The 16457-nt window shown below is 39.2% G+C and overlaps 1 protein-coding gene across 2 annotated transcripts in view; it reads right to left on the bottom strand.

The window, feature by feature from the left end:
- Positions 1 to 14449, bottom strand: part of LOC107568719 (leucine-rich repeat-containing protein 38-like) — a 38143-nt gene extending 23694 nt beyond the window's left edge. For both annotated transcript variants that reach the window (XR_001606804.1, XM_016254766.1), the window contains exon 1: positions 12859 to 14449. Coding sequence is in view for 1 of the 2 variants with exons in the window: in XM_016254766.1 (XP_016110252.1) it covers positions 12859 to 13486 (628 nt within the window). In the remaining variant the exon portion in view is untranslated. The remainder of the gene's footprint in view (positions 1 to 12858) is intronic.
- Positions 14450 to 16457: the final 2008 nt, after the last annotated feature.

The raw sequence follows: 16457 nt of genomic DNA, 5'->3' as shown, positions 1-16457 counted from the left end.
ACGGTTCGGTATGTGCTATGTTTAGGGAAAAAATAAAAAATAAAGAAATTAAGAATAATCTATCTAACTACAAGCAACAGCACAAATAAATATGATAGAGTAAAGATACAAATAAAATAAACAGTGATGTTCAGGTTTTTATGTAGGTCTAACAGTTTTTAGGTACAGAAAATGAATAAAGTAATGAAATGTAAAACAGCATTGCATATTTGACTGTATAAATTAAAGATTAATCTTTATTAAAGTTACAAAAGCTATTCAATCAAGAGCAGTGAGTGATTTCTTTGTTGTTGCTGTTTGATTAATATTAAGAAAGTGCTGCCACTTTAAGAGAATGCACTGATCCAGTGTACTGATACAGTACGTTTAGCCGGATATGTCTGCTATAGGATACTTACCAAGATGGGCATTTTGACATAATTTTTGTGTGAATTTGTCCTTTTAAACACAATACTTCAGAGAGAGCTTAATATCTGTGTGTGCGGGTTTGAGCGCTTAATTTTTTTTCATCGCTGTTGTTGTAACGTACTGGGAAGCCAGAATGCGCATCCATCAACAGAAACATACATTAGCCGAACCCTGTTTGTTTTACATGTTATTTATAGCAAACCATATTACAGATGTGTTGTCAGATTTAAGTTGAACCGCGGTCCTAGCGCGTGCTGAACCGTGTGTGGAGAACTGATTACCAGTTTTCTCCCAATAAGTCAATATACAGCCAATTCTGTTAATGCTGTAAATAAGAATCTGAAAAGAAAGAAGTTTTAAATAAATATTTTAACGTGCGTGGATAAATCCAACCACCCCTATAGATTTAAGTTTCACTTTCCATAATCCGTGACTGACAGAGGAGCATCTTGGCGGCAGGGATTTAAATCTTTAACAAGACTCAAACGGACACAGGCAGAGTGAAAGACTGGATTTTTTCGATCAGGTAGGGTACAAGTGATTTCAAAACATATTAGCTGGTTTGTATATATCGTGTATATATTATTTATCTCGTATAAGATCCAATTTGATTGAGTTACGCTGCAGTAAAGCGCTTGTAGTACTACGGTGATTAGCCTATAGCTAATCTACAATGCAGAATATTAATGACTGGGACTGTCATATACATAACATTATAATGAGAATACTATTATAACAAAACGCTGTGAATTTTTAGAGTTTAGTTGCTGTGTTTCTGCTTGTGTTGCGTGAAGAACGCATCCATAAATGAAGTTCATTCAGAGCCGCGCAGACACTTCTGCATTCGGGGTTATTTTGTGCAGATAGTCTATAAATCGTAATATTAAAGTTATGTTGTATAAATAATGAAGCATAGTCTATATGAGATAAATGAGTTAAATCCCATTGATTAAAAACATGGTATATGCTTCTTTCTACTGGTCATCTTCAGCGTGCGCAGCTCAAAACAGAAATGCAGAACATTAATAACTATTATCATATATAACATTTTAATGAGAGCACTATTGTAAAATTTTTTGTGAATTCTTAGGGTTTCGCTGACGTTTAATGTGAACTAATCAAAACATAAAACATTATTTACCCCGTTTGTATCTGCAAGGCATCCATTGTACATTTTCCCTGTGTGTTAACGTCAGTAATTATGACTGTCGAATGTCTGACTTGACTCTTGGTAATGTATTTTCCCCCTGCCCTAAACATATGATTCGACTATCAGTCGACTATCGGCAAGATTCGAAAATTCAGATTCAACTATGAAAATCCTTAGTCGGGGACACCTCTAATATATATATACAGCCAACGGTCCCACAACAGTTTTCTGGCATCCCTCTACCACCCCAACTCCTCACTCTTCTTATCCCAGCTTAGGGATAAGAGAGTTCTCTGGGTTCAGGCTATATTCTGAGCTTGGAGCCCTCCCCATGGACAGCATGACAAATATGCTTACTATTTGCTCAATCTGATTATATATAAGTGCAAACTCATTAAATATATTTCTATCATGACAACTCTTGGAGGGATTGGCATCGTAATGTACATAACAATGTTAATGTGTTTGGTCTTGGCGGAAATCGGAATAGATCTATCGAGACTTGCTACTGCCAATATATCCACAACATGCTGCTGTGAGCATGTAAGAATTACTGCTTATGCACATATAACATATATGAAATAACCCCCATATAGCATACATGAATCACCCCATAGCAGATCTATACAGGTGGAGCTGGGGAAGGTGGAGTGTTTCTGAAGCGTGCTTCAGCAAGCACTAGCCAAGCATTTGAATGTTGAGTAGCGAGCTCATTGACTGCTGATACAAAAAGAACCAATCAGCTGTGCCATGTGATAATGATGTCATTATGTCAGATTGAGTTTGACCTATCAGACTGCGCCATCTAGAGTTTTGCGATGTTTGCGTGTGTATATCATGGTTTCCACAAAAATATTAAGTATTCCAGAGTTTGGGAGCCAAATGCGAAAAAGCTCTACCTCCTTTAGTGGACTTTGCAATCCTAGGTACTACCAAAAGTCCAGAATTTTGCGACCTTAGGGAGCGTGATGGATTGTAGCGTGGTAGAAGACTAGTTAGGTACGCAGGAGCTAACCCATTAAGGGCCTTATAGGTAAGTAATAATATTTTGTAACTGATACACAACTGTTTTCAACATTGATAATAATAAGAAATGTTTCTTGAGCACCAACTCTAATATGTACTAAAATAATTTCTGAAGAATCAAGTGACACTGAAGAGAGCTTGGCCATCCCAGGAATAAATAAAATTTTTTAAATAAATTTAACATTTCATAAAACTTGTTTCTATTGTAATATTTCACAATATTACTGATTTTACTGTATTTTCTTTTTTGAGCATAATAGACTTTTGTAATATCATAATACTTATCATGTCACCAGAAATGTATTAGCATTATTTTTTAATCAAACGCTACATGCAAGATATGATGTAGTTGGTATTTATATCCACACTGAAATTCACCATTCATTATTTCCCATCTAGTGAATCGTGCGGCATTCAGTATATTAGGAATACTGGCGAGCAAGCGATTCGAAGGGACTTGGATGTCGTCAAGGTGATGTCGGCACTTGATGGATTACATTCAAAATTAGCGTCTGGTAAAAATAATGAATGCTCTGGTGTAACACACTCTTGCCAGGGATTGATTTACCTGGCCGATGGAGCCTGATATTGGAGTCTGGCATCGTCCCCATCTCTAACTCCATTCAGGCCATTGACTGCAGACGCATGAATAGTCGGTGTGCATTCCAGCATATTGACAACCTTGCCTGACCTCAGCTTAACTCTAGCTTTGCTCTCTACCTTGTAATACACTGCACAGGTACTCAATGGCTCTCTTTGAGGGTACAAGTATGAGCTGTTTGATTGAGTTCAGAAAACACTGCTGTTTTGCATGCATTTGCATTTAAACACAAAATCAGTGTAAAAGATGGAGCTCACAGAAAGGTCAAGGGGAGGTAGAGAATTGGTAAGCGAGAGAGACTCATATTATAGTAAAGAAGCTCTTGGTCCTTTGTCAGCAAGAGCCGTGCGTGACTGGTTCTAATCTGGAGGGGCTTCCCTCATACGGGGGATTTGGTGACGTCACAGACACATGGGACTGCTCTCAGTGCTGCATTTAGACATACTCTGGATGCCATTTGTGGCATGAAGCAGATCATACGGTGGACTATTTTAAGCACACAAAAAATACACGCTAACGCACTTACGGAAACATGCCAGCAGCCACACAGCAGACAGGATCCAGAGTTTTATTACAATGTGGGAGCAGAACATACCGCACACATAACACACTATGTGCTGAGGATGTATTTGATCTCTATTACATTATGAGGATATATGCAAAAAAAATATAGCATGCCAGTCGATATACAGGCTTGGACATGCCAGATGGTGTTAATGAATTAAATTTTATATATTTATTTGGCCATGTAAGTCATATTTTCATCATGTGATAAAACACTAGACAGTATAGAATAGACCTGATAGAAAGCTGACAAAAATTCACATGAGCCCTTTGTTCAAGCGGTTTGTTATACAACATTGAGTATGAACCAATAAGCCATGGGTTCAGTTCCCAGGGAACACACTGATAAATGTTTACCTTTTCTAAAATGTATGTTGCTTTTTAAAAAAAAGGTTTATATTTAGGTTTAAAGACTTGTTCATCGCAAACTGAGGTCAGTTCATACGGTTTCAGTTTACACATCTTGGGTGGAAAGAGCTGGTTGTAAATCAGTTCAAATGAGTGCCTTCGGACTCCTGTTACGCTGGTCAGGGCAGTCTGTGGTCACAGGTGATGTTAATTATAGATGTGCTTTGTTCTGTCTTAACCATGAGCAGTGATGACAGCCGTGGATCATGTTTACACTTGTTTCCCTTGTAAAAGATTCATGGTGGAGGCTGCTGGTAGGCTGAGAAAGTCCACTGAGCACATCCTCCCCTGAGGACACTTTGTGAGCAAAGAGTCAAGTAATTTTCTTAAAACCATTCTTATGTTTCACAACATTTTCACAGGGAATTCATAGGGTGAAACTAAACAGGGAATTCAAGTTCTCACAACCAATAAAAGCAAACAAAGATTGCTGAGATGGAGGGAGAATGTAGTAAACTATGCCACTTTTTACATCTAGTCAAGGAGAAATGTAAAGAAATGTTGAGGAATATGTGAATAATTATACAATATTTCTAACAATGAATATTAATAAGGTGTGTAATAATAATAATAATAATAGTAATTATAATAATTACTTAATTGTATATAATTAATTGTATATATTTGATTTGATGTCAAATTAATTTGACTTGTCATGCTGAAGTGGTTATACAGAATTTATAGATTAAGGGGTGGGCAACACTTCTTTCCCCACTATTTCATTTCATGATCATTAAAGATATTGTTTGATTTTCACACTGATTTTATTAAAAAAGACACTTTATTTCTGTATGTATAGCAAAAAAGTTTAAAGGAGACATATTATACCCCTTTTTACAATATGTAATATAAGTCTCTGTTGTCCCCAGAATGTGTCTGTGAAGTTTCAGCTCAAAATACCCCACAGATCATTTATTATATCATTTAAAAAATTTTGATTAACACACCGCATTAGAGCATGTCTCTTTAAATGCAAATGAGCTGCTGCCCCCCCCCCACAATAGAGCTGTGCCATTACAGCTCGTACCTGTTATAAAACATATGTTTTGGTTCTGATATCATGTTTATCGTGTTGAAATAATGCGTTTTAAACCATATTAGTTTAAACTTCTTATATACGGTTTTCTGAGTGCACACATCCGAAGCACACGGACAGAAAGCGGCTGTCACAGCATGTGAGTACTAAACTAAGTTTTCATTCACACACAAGTTTACGTTAAAAACACACAAGTTACAAAAACAGTCGGTTATGTCTGTGAAGGTAAACAGCTCGGGAAGAAATCGCATGTTTATTTTAGATCTGTGCGGCAGCAGAAATATACATTAAATAAATCAATAAATACACTGCTCTCTTGTCTCCTCTGAAGCTGGGACTCTAAATAGTGTTCTGTGCTCGTCTGTGCAGCCAAAAGCAGAACAGTTAGCATGTTTTGCCTAAACTTTCACCACGGCATTATAACTGGTACACCGTTGTCGCTTACAGATTAAGGGGCGGTAATATTATGATGAGATCCCTTTGCCACGTCACTAGGGAAGTGAAATCAGATGCACAAGTTACTGGGTTAATCTTTTTCATGTTTCCTTGGTTGGTAGATGGACCAGGGACCTGACTGTAGCACTTAAAACCTGGAAAAGTCAGATTTTCATGATATGTCAACTTTAAGGCGAGTGGATATCGCCTGCTTGCTTTTTGATCGGAATTACCATATATTTAACTTCACCATATATTTATTTATCCATCCATTAAAAGACACCCCTACTGGCCAGCTTTTTGCCTTTATCCACCAGACATAGTTCAAAGGTCACACAGTATGGGCCTATCCATCCATTATATCATTACATCAGTCATTATCCAGTGCAACCCACTCTGCCAGGCTGCCTAGTCTGTGCTCAGGGTGTATGATCACATGGGCACATGGGAAATCAAAATGTGTGAAAGAGAACACTAGCACAAACAAGCACAGAGCAAGTCTGCACTGGTTACACACCAGCCACGTTAAGTGTAGTATAAACAACTTCAATAGCAGAGCCATTCATCTGTATCTATCTATCTATCTATCTATCTATCTATCTATCTATCTATCTAATATTTAAAAATTATATTTAATTTTAGTGATGTAATAAATGTTGCAACTGCTATATTGATGAAAAAAGACCATTAGCTCAAACGATTTGGTCTTTAGTGATACAAACTAGGTTTGGCAGTGATTGACTGTTATAAGCTCTCATTTATTCTGAATGTTGATGCTCACAGAGTCTATTACAGACTACAAGTCCTCCCAAACATTCTGCGATGACAACCCTGACTTCCTTAATACACTCAATACTTACTTCAGCAGGTTTGAGGAAAAGAACAACACAGTGAAAATGAAACTCCCCCTCAGCCTCGACCCAGCTGACGTCCTAAGGACTCTACGTGGGGTTGATCCAAGAAAAGCTGCAGGTCCAGATAATATATCAGGGTATGTACCAAGGGAATGTGCTGGCCAACTGACGGATGTCCTCACGGGCATCTATAACACTTCCCTAAGCCAAGCCATTGTACCTTCATGCTTCAAGTCTACTACCATCAGAACACTGCCAAAGAAGTCACCAGTATCAACACTTAACCACTATAACCTGATAGCCCTCACTCCCATCGCGATGAAGTGCTTTGAAAGACTGGTCAAAAGTCACATCATATCAGGACTCCCTGCAGCATTTGACCCATTTCAGTTTGCATATCGACCTAATCGTTCCACCGATGATGCCATAGCAGTACCACTTCATTTGAGCCTGGAACATCTGGAGAGCAAGAACAGTTATGTGCGGATGCTTTTCAGTGATTTTAGCTCTGCCTTTAATACAGTTGTCCCCCAGCACTTGGTGAAAAAACTTGGCCCACTAGGCATTAACACCTCACTGTGCAATTGGATATTGGACTTTCTCACTGATAGACCCCAGACAGTAAGAATGGGATCAAAACCTCCGGAACCATCATCCTGAATACCGGGGTCCCTCAGGGCTGTGTTTTGAGCCCACTGTTGTTTACCTTGATGATTAATGACTGCTGTGCCAGTTATGACTTGAATCATATCATTAAATTCACAGATTAGACGTTAAACCGAGGTCCTGACTCTCTGTGGTCATTAAAAATCCCAGGATGTCCTTCGAAAAAGTGTAGGGGTATAACCCTGGCATCCTGGCCAAATTTGCCCATTGGCCTCTGACCCTAATCATCCCCATACACTGATTGGCTTCATCACTCTGTCTCCTCTCCGTCAATAAGCTAGTGTGTGGTGCGCGTTCTGGCTCAACATGGCTGCCATCGCATCATCCAGGTGGATGCTGCAAACTGGTGGTGGTTGAGGAGATTCCCCCGCTTTCATGTAAAGTGCTTTGAGTACTCAGAAAAGCGCTACATAAATGTAACTAATTATTATTAATTATTATTTTTATTATTATTATAGATGACACAACAGTGGTGGGCCTCATTAGCAATGAGGACGAATCAGCCTATAGAGAGGAAGTTAACCAGCTTGTCATCTGGTGTGACAGCAACAATCTTTCACTGAATGTCAGCAAGGCAAAGAGATTATTGTTGACTTCAGGAGGAAGCAGACAGTTCATAATCCACTTACAATTAATGGCAGTACTGTCGGGTCAGTCAGAAGCATCAAGTTTCTGGGGGGTGCATATCACTGCAGACTTGTCATGGACCACTAATACCACCTCCTTGGTTAAGAGGGCTCAGCAGCGTTTGCACTTCCTAAGGTAGATGAGGAGAGTAAACCTTTACAGAGGCAGAATAGAGAGTATTTTGACCAGCATCCTCTCAGTCTGGTTTAGTAGCTGTATAGCTACAGACAAGTATATCCAGAGAGTGGTAAGGACAGCAGAGAAAATCATCAGGACCTCTCTACCGTCTATACAGGAATTACATCTGACACGATGCCTTAGTAGAGCCTCCAAAATAATCAGTGACTCCACCCATCCTGCCAATGGACTGTTCACCCTTCTGCCTTCTGGCAAACGCTATCAAAGTATACGATGCAAGACTGCCAGATTCAGAAATAGCTTCTTTCCACAAGCTATTTTGACCAGCATCCTCTCAGTTTGGTTTAGTAGCTGTACGGCTACAGACAAGTCTATCCAGAGAGTGGTAAGGACAGCAGAGAAAATCATCAGGACCTCTCTACCATCTATACAGGAATTACATCTGACACGATGCCTTAGTAGAGCCTCCAAAATAATCAGTGACTCCACCCATTCTGCCAATGGACTGTTCACCCTTCTGCCTTCTGGCAAACGCTATCAAAGTATACAATGCAAGACTGCCAGATTCAGAAATAGCGTCTTTCCACAAGCTATTAAACTGCTCAATTCACATTGACATATACAGAGATACTGGTTGCTGGACTGCTGAATACATAGGTATGGATTGATTGATTAATTTATGTTATTCTTCCCTATGTTGCTACCTGATGGACTGCTGTTATATATGTACAGATTGCTTGAATCATTTATGTGGTTTCTTCTGTTCTGACATTTATGAGCAGTATTGATTATATACTCATAGTTTAATCATGTGCAATACATCCATTTTTGCACTAACTTAAGATGTATAGTAATGTATATGATGTTATTTGTTTGTCATGATGTATATTATGTTTATTTAATGTTGGTTTTGTTAATTATGCTTGCACTATTATGCACATTGAGCATTGGGCTCGGAGAAACGCAATTTTGTTCTGCTGGACACTTGTTGTAAGGCTAGAATGACAATAAAGTATTTGAACTTAAACAGAGGATTATCTAGACACCCTCATTCTCCAAACCGAGTATCCATCTGTCAAACATAGGGATGTCACGTACTTATGTATTGAACACATGCATACAAATCACATATGCTCTTGAACCTAAGTGCGTACTTAACATTTCATCTGAACATAGTTTGTATGCGGTAGATAATAGCACCTGAAACATGAATGTGCAATAGCAGAGAGGTTAAGAATAAAATGGTCATTCTTCGGGGATTCAGCAATGTTTCTAATGAATATAATTATTTGAATATGTGGGAAAGACAAAGTCCAAAGCTCATTACAGAAACCAATTTTAAACATGGACAAATCAACAGATCTTTGGACAGATTATAATTTATTTTCAGCAGCTATTGGAGATTTGATTGGAACTGATCAAGAATCTTCCTTCAGCCAGGTAATGCAGGACATCTCTAAATGTAAATAACAACAACTATGCAAATTACATTTGAGAAATTACTAGAAGGAATGTGTTCTGTACAAATGTCCCACCAAAAATGTAGGCCAGTGATAGTCTCATCTTTAGATGCTCAAAGATATGAAAATAAAACTAGCAATATATTGACTTCTAAAGCCTCTTTTTGGAATTAAATAAAACTTTTGTCAATTTAATGCTTATATTAATCTGCCACTAATAATTATCTTGAATCATCAATAATAATAATTATCCATATTATTAAAAATTTGGAAACATCTCTCAGCAAATATTGATATGTGGGTTGAATTAATTGTGATTTGATTAATTTATATAGTGTGCATCATGTAATTAATTTGATCATTTTTTTAAATGTTTGACAATAAGAAAAGACCTAGAAATGTCCCTTACAAAGACCCTTACTGTATCATCATAATCCAGCGGGTGACATAAGAAAAATGCTAGTGAATAACTCATCTTTGGGTGTTATTTTAGTGAGATCAGATCAAACAATGTAACATAGCCTGAGGAACGATGGGTGAGAGCATAATCTACAGTAATATTTTCAGTTTCTAATCTCCTAATTTCCCCCTTATAATTTTTCTCATGCAGCTAGAAATAGAAAAACTGATAGTTCCTGCTGCTGGGAAATCCATCTTCTCATTAAGGGGATAATCCACGGTGAGCTCTGATGCTGCAGATATGCATTCGCGAATTGCATTTCTGACCAACACAAAGCATCTCGGGTGAGATCAGCGGTTCAAATGAGGAGATCAAGAGGGTAATAAACCATTCCTCTGATATGTGGAGATGAGCTAATGTTCATTTGATTTGAACCCTAAGGCAGCATATATAGTTTATCTACTCTCTTTCTCTGGAGAATTTACTATCATATATCTTAGACTAGAAATGCAATGCATGAAGTATAATCTGCTGTATTCAAATCAATAATTGCAGCAGTAGTTGATTAGATCACAACACATCAGTTATCAATCTGAATGAATTAGTGTGATGCTCTCATTCATCATATCAACATAAGTGAGGTCCATCTTCAGGCAGATAAATAGCCTGTTAGGACTTGCTGTCCATGCACAGTCCAGTCATCTGTTTATGTTCGCTGCAAAGGTCATTCTAGGCTGTTTGTAGTTATAACCAGCTGCTCTCGGAATTCCTCAAGTCATAAGAGCCCAGTGATGCAGAAATAAGTGGAAAACATGAGGTGAGATGTGCGCTCTTAACTCAATTTCAGAGTGCATCTACGGCGGGCCTGTTGGCGGGTATGCCGGAGGCTTGGCTTTGCTTTTGGCTCCCCGTCTGCTGCTGACACTGATGCTGATGTGAGCTTGGCTCCCTTCTCTCGAACAATTCATTATGACCCTCTGATGACTGCTTTGAAAGCCCATGAAAAATGTATTTGTCGGAGCCACTGAGGGATCTCATATTTTACCCAGTGCACAAACATCTTTTCAAGGACCGAATCAAAATGTGCATTAGCATAGCAAATGCGAATGCAATGAAAATGGCCCAGTGATATGGTAATCAAGATGATTTTCTGCTCACTGTGGTTGAATCATCAGAAACTTTTATTAAAGACTAAGGCCTATAAGTTTCATGAGACTCATGAGGACTGTCTTTTATTAGCCCTCACGTCTTTACTCCCCATAAGCAGCTCTTAACTTCTCCATACATGTCCGTAAGTAAACAAACAGCGCTAGCAGCTCAGCTAAATGACACATAATGGAGCTCTGGGGCCGCACGGTGTTTGCCCATTAGATATAATGTTTGTTCAGAGTTATCTATTTTCCATTTTATCCACAGAGAAATGATGACTGGGATTGTATATACAATTTCAAGTTGTAAATCTCCCTGTCCTCTTATGGAATAATCTAGCATGTAGATAGATAGAGGGAGATGAGATCATTTTATTCACTGTCTGATTTATGAGTTTACGCTGCTTGTGGGTTTGCTACATTATTAAAATATTTATTTGAACAGAATGCAACACAACTTCAGTGGAAATGCTGTAAACATTGTATTGAAAAAAATAAACAGATTATGATGACTGAATGTTTGTGCTCTATTTTTGTATTTTATTTCAGCTATTTTATTTGAAAGAAATATACAGTACCTCTGATATGTTGTTACTATTCAGCTTTCAGCAATATAAAGACAAGCATCCATAGAAAGTAAAAATGCTCGTTTTTGTTATTTGCTATGTCGATTAATGTTAAATAAAGTGTCCAGTGGAAATTCCCCAGATCCCATCTCCACCATCATCTATTTCACAGAACAACACTGAGCTTTATTTGTCAGACAGTGAACTGAATCTCTGTATAAGCTGATTTTTTTCCCATTGTGACCCTTCTCCTGAGAATGATGCTCTTTAATTTTCTCTCTCTCTCAGTCTACAAAATGTTTTTTTATGACTATGTCTGAGACAAGAGATTATATATGCTTTTTCTATGCTTTTAGAACAAGCTGATTTTTTTATACTGAACTACCCTTACAAAACAGTACTGTAACCATTGTACAGTGAGGGTATTATTATGTTCCTATGATATATTATGACACTGAATGATTACCATGCACATGTGTCATGGTATTATTATGGTGAAAACAAATCAAAACATGGTGTAACCACAGTACTCATCAGTACATCAAAATTAAATGCCAAAAATTAAAATTCTTTCATCATTACTCACATTTGTGTTATTCCAAACCTCTCTCTTGTGAGGAACAAAAAATAATATATTTTGAAAAATGTTTAACTGTTCTTGTTCATTATGTGAAAGTCAGTAGGGTCTAAAACAATATTGGACCCCACTGACTTCCACTGTATAGACAAAAAATCACTTAGACATTCTTCAAAATTCTCATTCTTTTATGTTCCATAGATGGGAGAATGTCATACAGATTTAGAAAATTATGAAGTTGAATAAATGATGACAGAATTTATATTCTGGAGTGCACTATAACTTTAACCTCTGTGAACTCTACAACAAACTAATCACAGATAAACAGGTTATTTACATCACGGTAACCCCAAAAACAGCAGAACAACATCGCAGTAAGAAAGTTCCCATATAAATAGCATGTCCATAACCGGCTGGTATATCACACCCGAGGTGTTTGCAGACACGAGGTATAAGCAGGTGCTTGGCATGCACAACATGTATAATGATCACAAACCACATTCCTATACGGAATGCAAAACGTGAGCTCTGTCGAGGATAAGGGCATCACTGCATACTTGAAGGGGTCGCACATTGTTTCTGCGCTGTCCTCATTTATCTGTCATTACTCTGGAAATCCCTTGTAGTCATTGTGGGGGTGGGAGAGAGAGCTATATTTAGATCAGAGGAAGAGGTCCCTTGTTTAATCTGGAGTAATATAAATAGCAAAGAATCCTGTCATACAGTAACGTTTATGCAACAGTGAGACAAGGTTCAACAAGCTACAATAGTTGATGCGAGATTCAAAGACTCACCATTGGGAAGCTTGTGACTGTTTTCCACCAGCCAGGTGAACAGGTTGGCAAAGTTGCAGTTGCACACCCAAGGGTTGCCCTCTAACCTTACCACCCTGAGAGAGGGAAGCTGGCTGAGGGCACCCACCTGTAGCCCAGACAGGGCATTGCGTTCTAGTTCTAGTTCACGCAAGGAGGTAAGACCCATGAAAGCATCTTCGTTGACCATGCTCAAATGCGGGTTGTTGCCCAAGCGCAACTTAATTAAGCTCCTCGACTCCCCAAAAGTCCCTTTGGGGATCTCGGTTAGGTTATTGCAACCGAGGTCCAGGAAAACCAGCCTGGAGGAAGTGCTAAGGGTGCCTGGCTCAATGTGCGAGAGTGAGTTGTTACGGAGGTCCAGGTAGACCAGGTCGCTGTAGAGCACGAGGAAATCCGAAGGAATCCGTGGGATCCAGTTGTTCGCCAACAGCAGTCTCCGCACGTCCAAGGGGATCTCGTCTGGAAGACGGATAAGTCCGCGCCCACTACAGTCCACAGTGTGAGGGTCTGGGCAAAGGCAGGTTGCTGGACAGTTTTGCCCTTGAGTGAACAAAGCGAAGAAGAGCAAGGCAAGGACAGGCTGGTGCCGGTAAACACATGGCAACATGGTCAAGAAAGAGGGGGAAAAGAGAGGGAATAGGGTCAGGGGTAGAGGGATGAGGGTCAGAGGGCAGGAGATTAGGAAAGGGGAGGGGAAGGGAAAACCGAGCAGAGAATCAGTGCCAGCGCAGGAGCATCCTGCCTTCCTGGGCAAGAAATCTTAAGGTTTGCACATGGAGCGGCTCGAGCAAGACACAGACGCTGTTTTCCAAGAGATCATGTAGCAAGCAGCCCTGGAGTGATGAGCAGACTGCTGGCTTTAAAGGCACGAGGGGAGGAGAGATAGCGAGCTGTGGGAGGGAGCGCGAAAGCATGAGAGACTGAGGGAAAGGGGTGGAGAAAGCAGCAGACAGAGGTAAACAGAGACCAGAGAGCAAAATGTGTGGAAAATCAGAGGCACGAACAGATTGGCAGCGTGGAAGAGGAGGGGGGCTCTTCCAGCCGCTCTCTCGCAATTAACCCAAGCTTGATCAAAGCCTGGCAGTCTGACACAAACGGATTCAGCAAAGAGAGGCTCTGTCATGGTGAGCAAAGAGTGAAATTGTTGCATCCCTCCATTTGTCCCTCAGCTGAGCACAGGAATGATTGCTCGACCGGCGGCTGTGAACATGACCCTTGGCACTTCGGAGCCTTTGTAACTGAGCTGTCATGGTCCTAATGAGGAGAATTCCCACAGAGAATTAGGTACGAGGCAGCGGTGTCCTCTTCCCCACTCTTTTTCCTCTTCTTATCTCCCTTTCGTCTGGCTCCCACGCGTCGTGCGATGCCTAGGCACGACTGTGTCTGATGAGAGGTTGTACAGCACGGTTTTGCAGCTCTGTTGCTATGGTGAGGAAATCCAAATATCCACAAAGAAGTTGTCTGCATGCAGATTAGAGACCGGCATGGGGAATGGGGGAAGTCTATCAGCATGCTGGCTCATGGACTCCACTGCTTTTGTTCTGTGTTGTCTTTGCTGTTTAATATGGAGGGATGAGGCGACCATGCACTCAACATGTGATGTCATTTCCTTGTTAGATAAACGGTCACACAATTGCAAAATATTTTGCATGCGTTCATGTTTTTGTGCTCTTTTATCAGCCTTTATTAGACTCTTCCACTTTATGAAAATCTATTCTGTATGTCAAAAAATCAGAAAAGCATTTGAACCCACATAAGAGATTCTAGTAATTCTCTCGGCTTAACCTTCATACGACATAAAATCGATTCCCAGAGTTTTTCAGAAGTAAGGGACACACAGACCCAGCCCTGTTTTATTGTATTTTACTAAGCAGACATCAGTGCCACAGTTAATTTGGGACGTTTCTGGAAGCAAAGGGCACGTCTTTATTCATTTAGCTATCACCAGGCAGTTCACTCAATCATTGTCGCTTAGTAAAGGACAGCAGGGAGGAGCTAGACAGCGTCAGACTCTCACACAACTCCTTCAGTGTCTCCAGACAGGTAAATGGAATTAGGAAAGCAGACTTTGGTCACGACACAAAGAAAACCAGAAAATGACATGAATTGTAAAGTGAAACATGGCATGATGGGGTCACAAAACAGTCAGTCTGCAATCTAATAGGGTATTTGAAAGAGTCATGACCTAGAGTGAATACTGTAATTTACAGCTCACTGCTTAGTGCACTCATCCAGAATAAAGGCAGGTTTTAAAACATCTTGCAGAAGGACATTTTCAGTGTGTGTGTGTGTGCCAACCTTCCTCTTGAAGACAATGATCTTAGCAACTTTCACATAAAGTTTTACATAAATTGAATTTGTCATATTGAAAAAAAGTAATTGTCTAAAATTCATATATATACTCCATCATCACTCCATTATATTCCAAAAGCAAAAAAAAAAAAAATGGTGCAAACAGAAGCATACAAAAAATGGTGCTAATAGTACTACTGAAAAATCATGATCCTAACTTCTATCTCCATGCTGAAATCTCAGATGGCCAGACAGCGATTAATTTTTTATGAATCATTCAAATATTGGTGTACAGGATGGCCTGAGCCAGAGACTGTTGTGAACACCATGAGATGTGAACTTTTAAAAGCTTACCTTAAAGGTATTCTTTAAATAAACAGTGCTCATAAACAGCTGCTGAGATAGTATTCTAACTTGAAGAAGAGTAAAAAAGGAGACTTGGAACAGGAAATAGTATTTGATACATCACAACATGTAGATTGTGTGACTGCTAAATTTCTTAGAATTGCACTTCCCGTCATTCCAATTCAACATCCTGTGGGTGTGACCGATTCAATTCGGTATTCACAATTAATGGGGGCATGGTTCTTTTTCATAGTAAATTTGTGAGATGTTGACTATTGTATGCAAATTCCATTTTCATGGTTTCACTTTGGATAAAAGCTTTTAGAAAATGAATAAACATTAATGTATATACTATAGCATTCAGCAGCTTTTTTACCTATAACACCTCCTACGCCTTCCTGGAAATACAGACAGGATCTAAGGATCAATGCAATACAAGGAAAGCAAAGATGTATCTAGAACATCGCTCATGTCTTTATAATAGTGTACACTCCCAAAGGTGAAGTTCTCTATTGAAGTTCCATAGTTAACTTTGCATGTGTAAAATTAAGTCTCCTCCCGGCCCATCCCCACAGACCTCAGACCCGGACCAAGAACGGAAGCCTTTGAAGGATCCCTCAAATTATCTTTGGAATGAGGCCATATTACCATAAAACTGCACAATTAATGAGATGCGCATGGAAAATAGGGGCATGCGTGTCTGTGACAGGGAATTGCAAACATGACTTTCCATTCCCTGAGAATAAATACTATACTTAATATGGTACAAACAAATTCTTATTCAAGGCAGGCCATATTAAAAAAAAACTTGAGCTTGATTTATTTTTTTATTTTTTTCTGTTACAAAAAATAAAACTAAAGAAAGGCCATCTTCTTCGATACTTCATGAAATCTTACCTGCAGCCTACAAGGTGTGGTTCCCACCTCCCTTATGTTTTGGC

Source organism: Sinocyclocheilus grahami, unplaced genomic scaffold (genome assembly GCF_001515645.1).
Source record: "Sinocyclocheilus grahami isolate Dianchi unplaced genomic scaffold, SAMN03320097.WGS_v1.1 scaffold3.1, whole genome shotgun sequence".
NCBI classification, from domain to species: Eukaryota; Metazoa; Chordata; class Actinopteri; order Cypriniformes; family Cyprinidae; genus Sinocyclocheilus; species Sinocyclocheilus grahami.
Note: the sequence above shows the minus strand (reverse complement) of the source record. Positions and strands in the feature narration are given on the sequence as shown.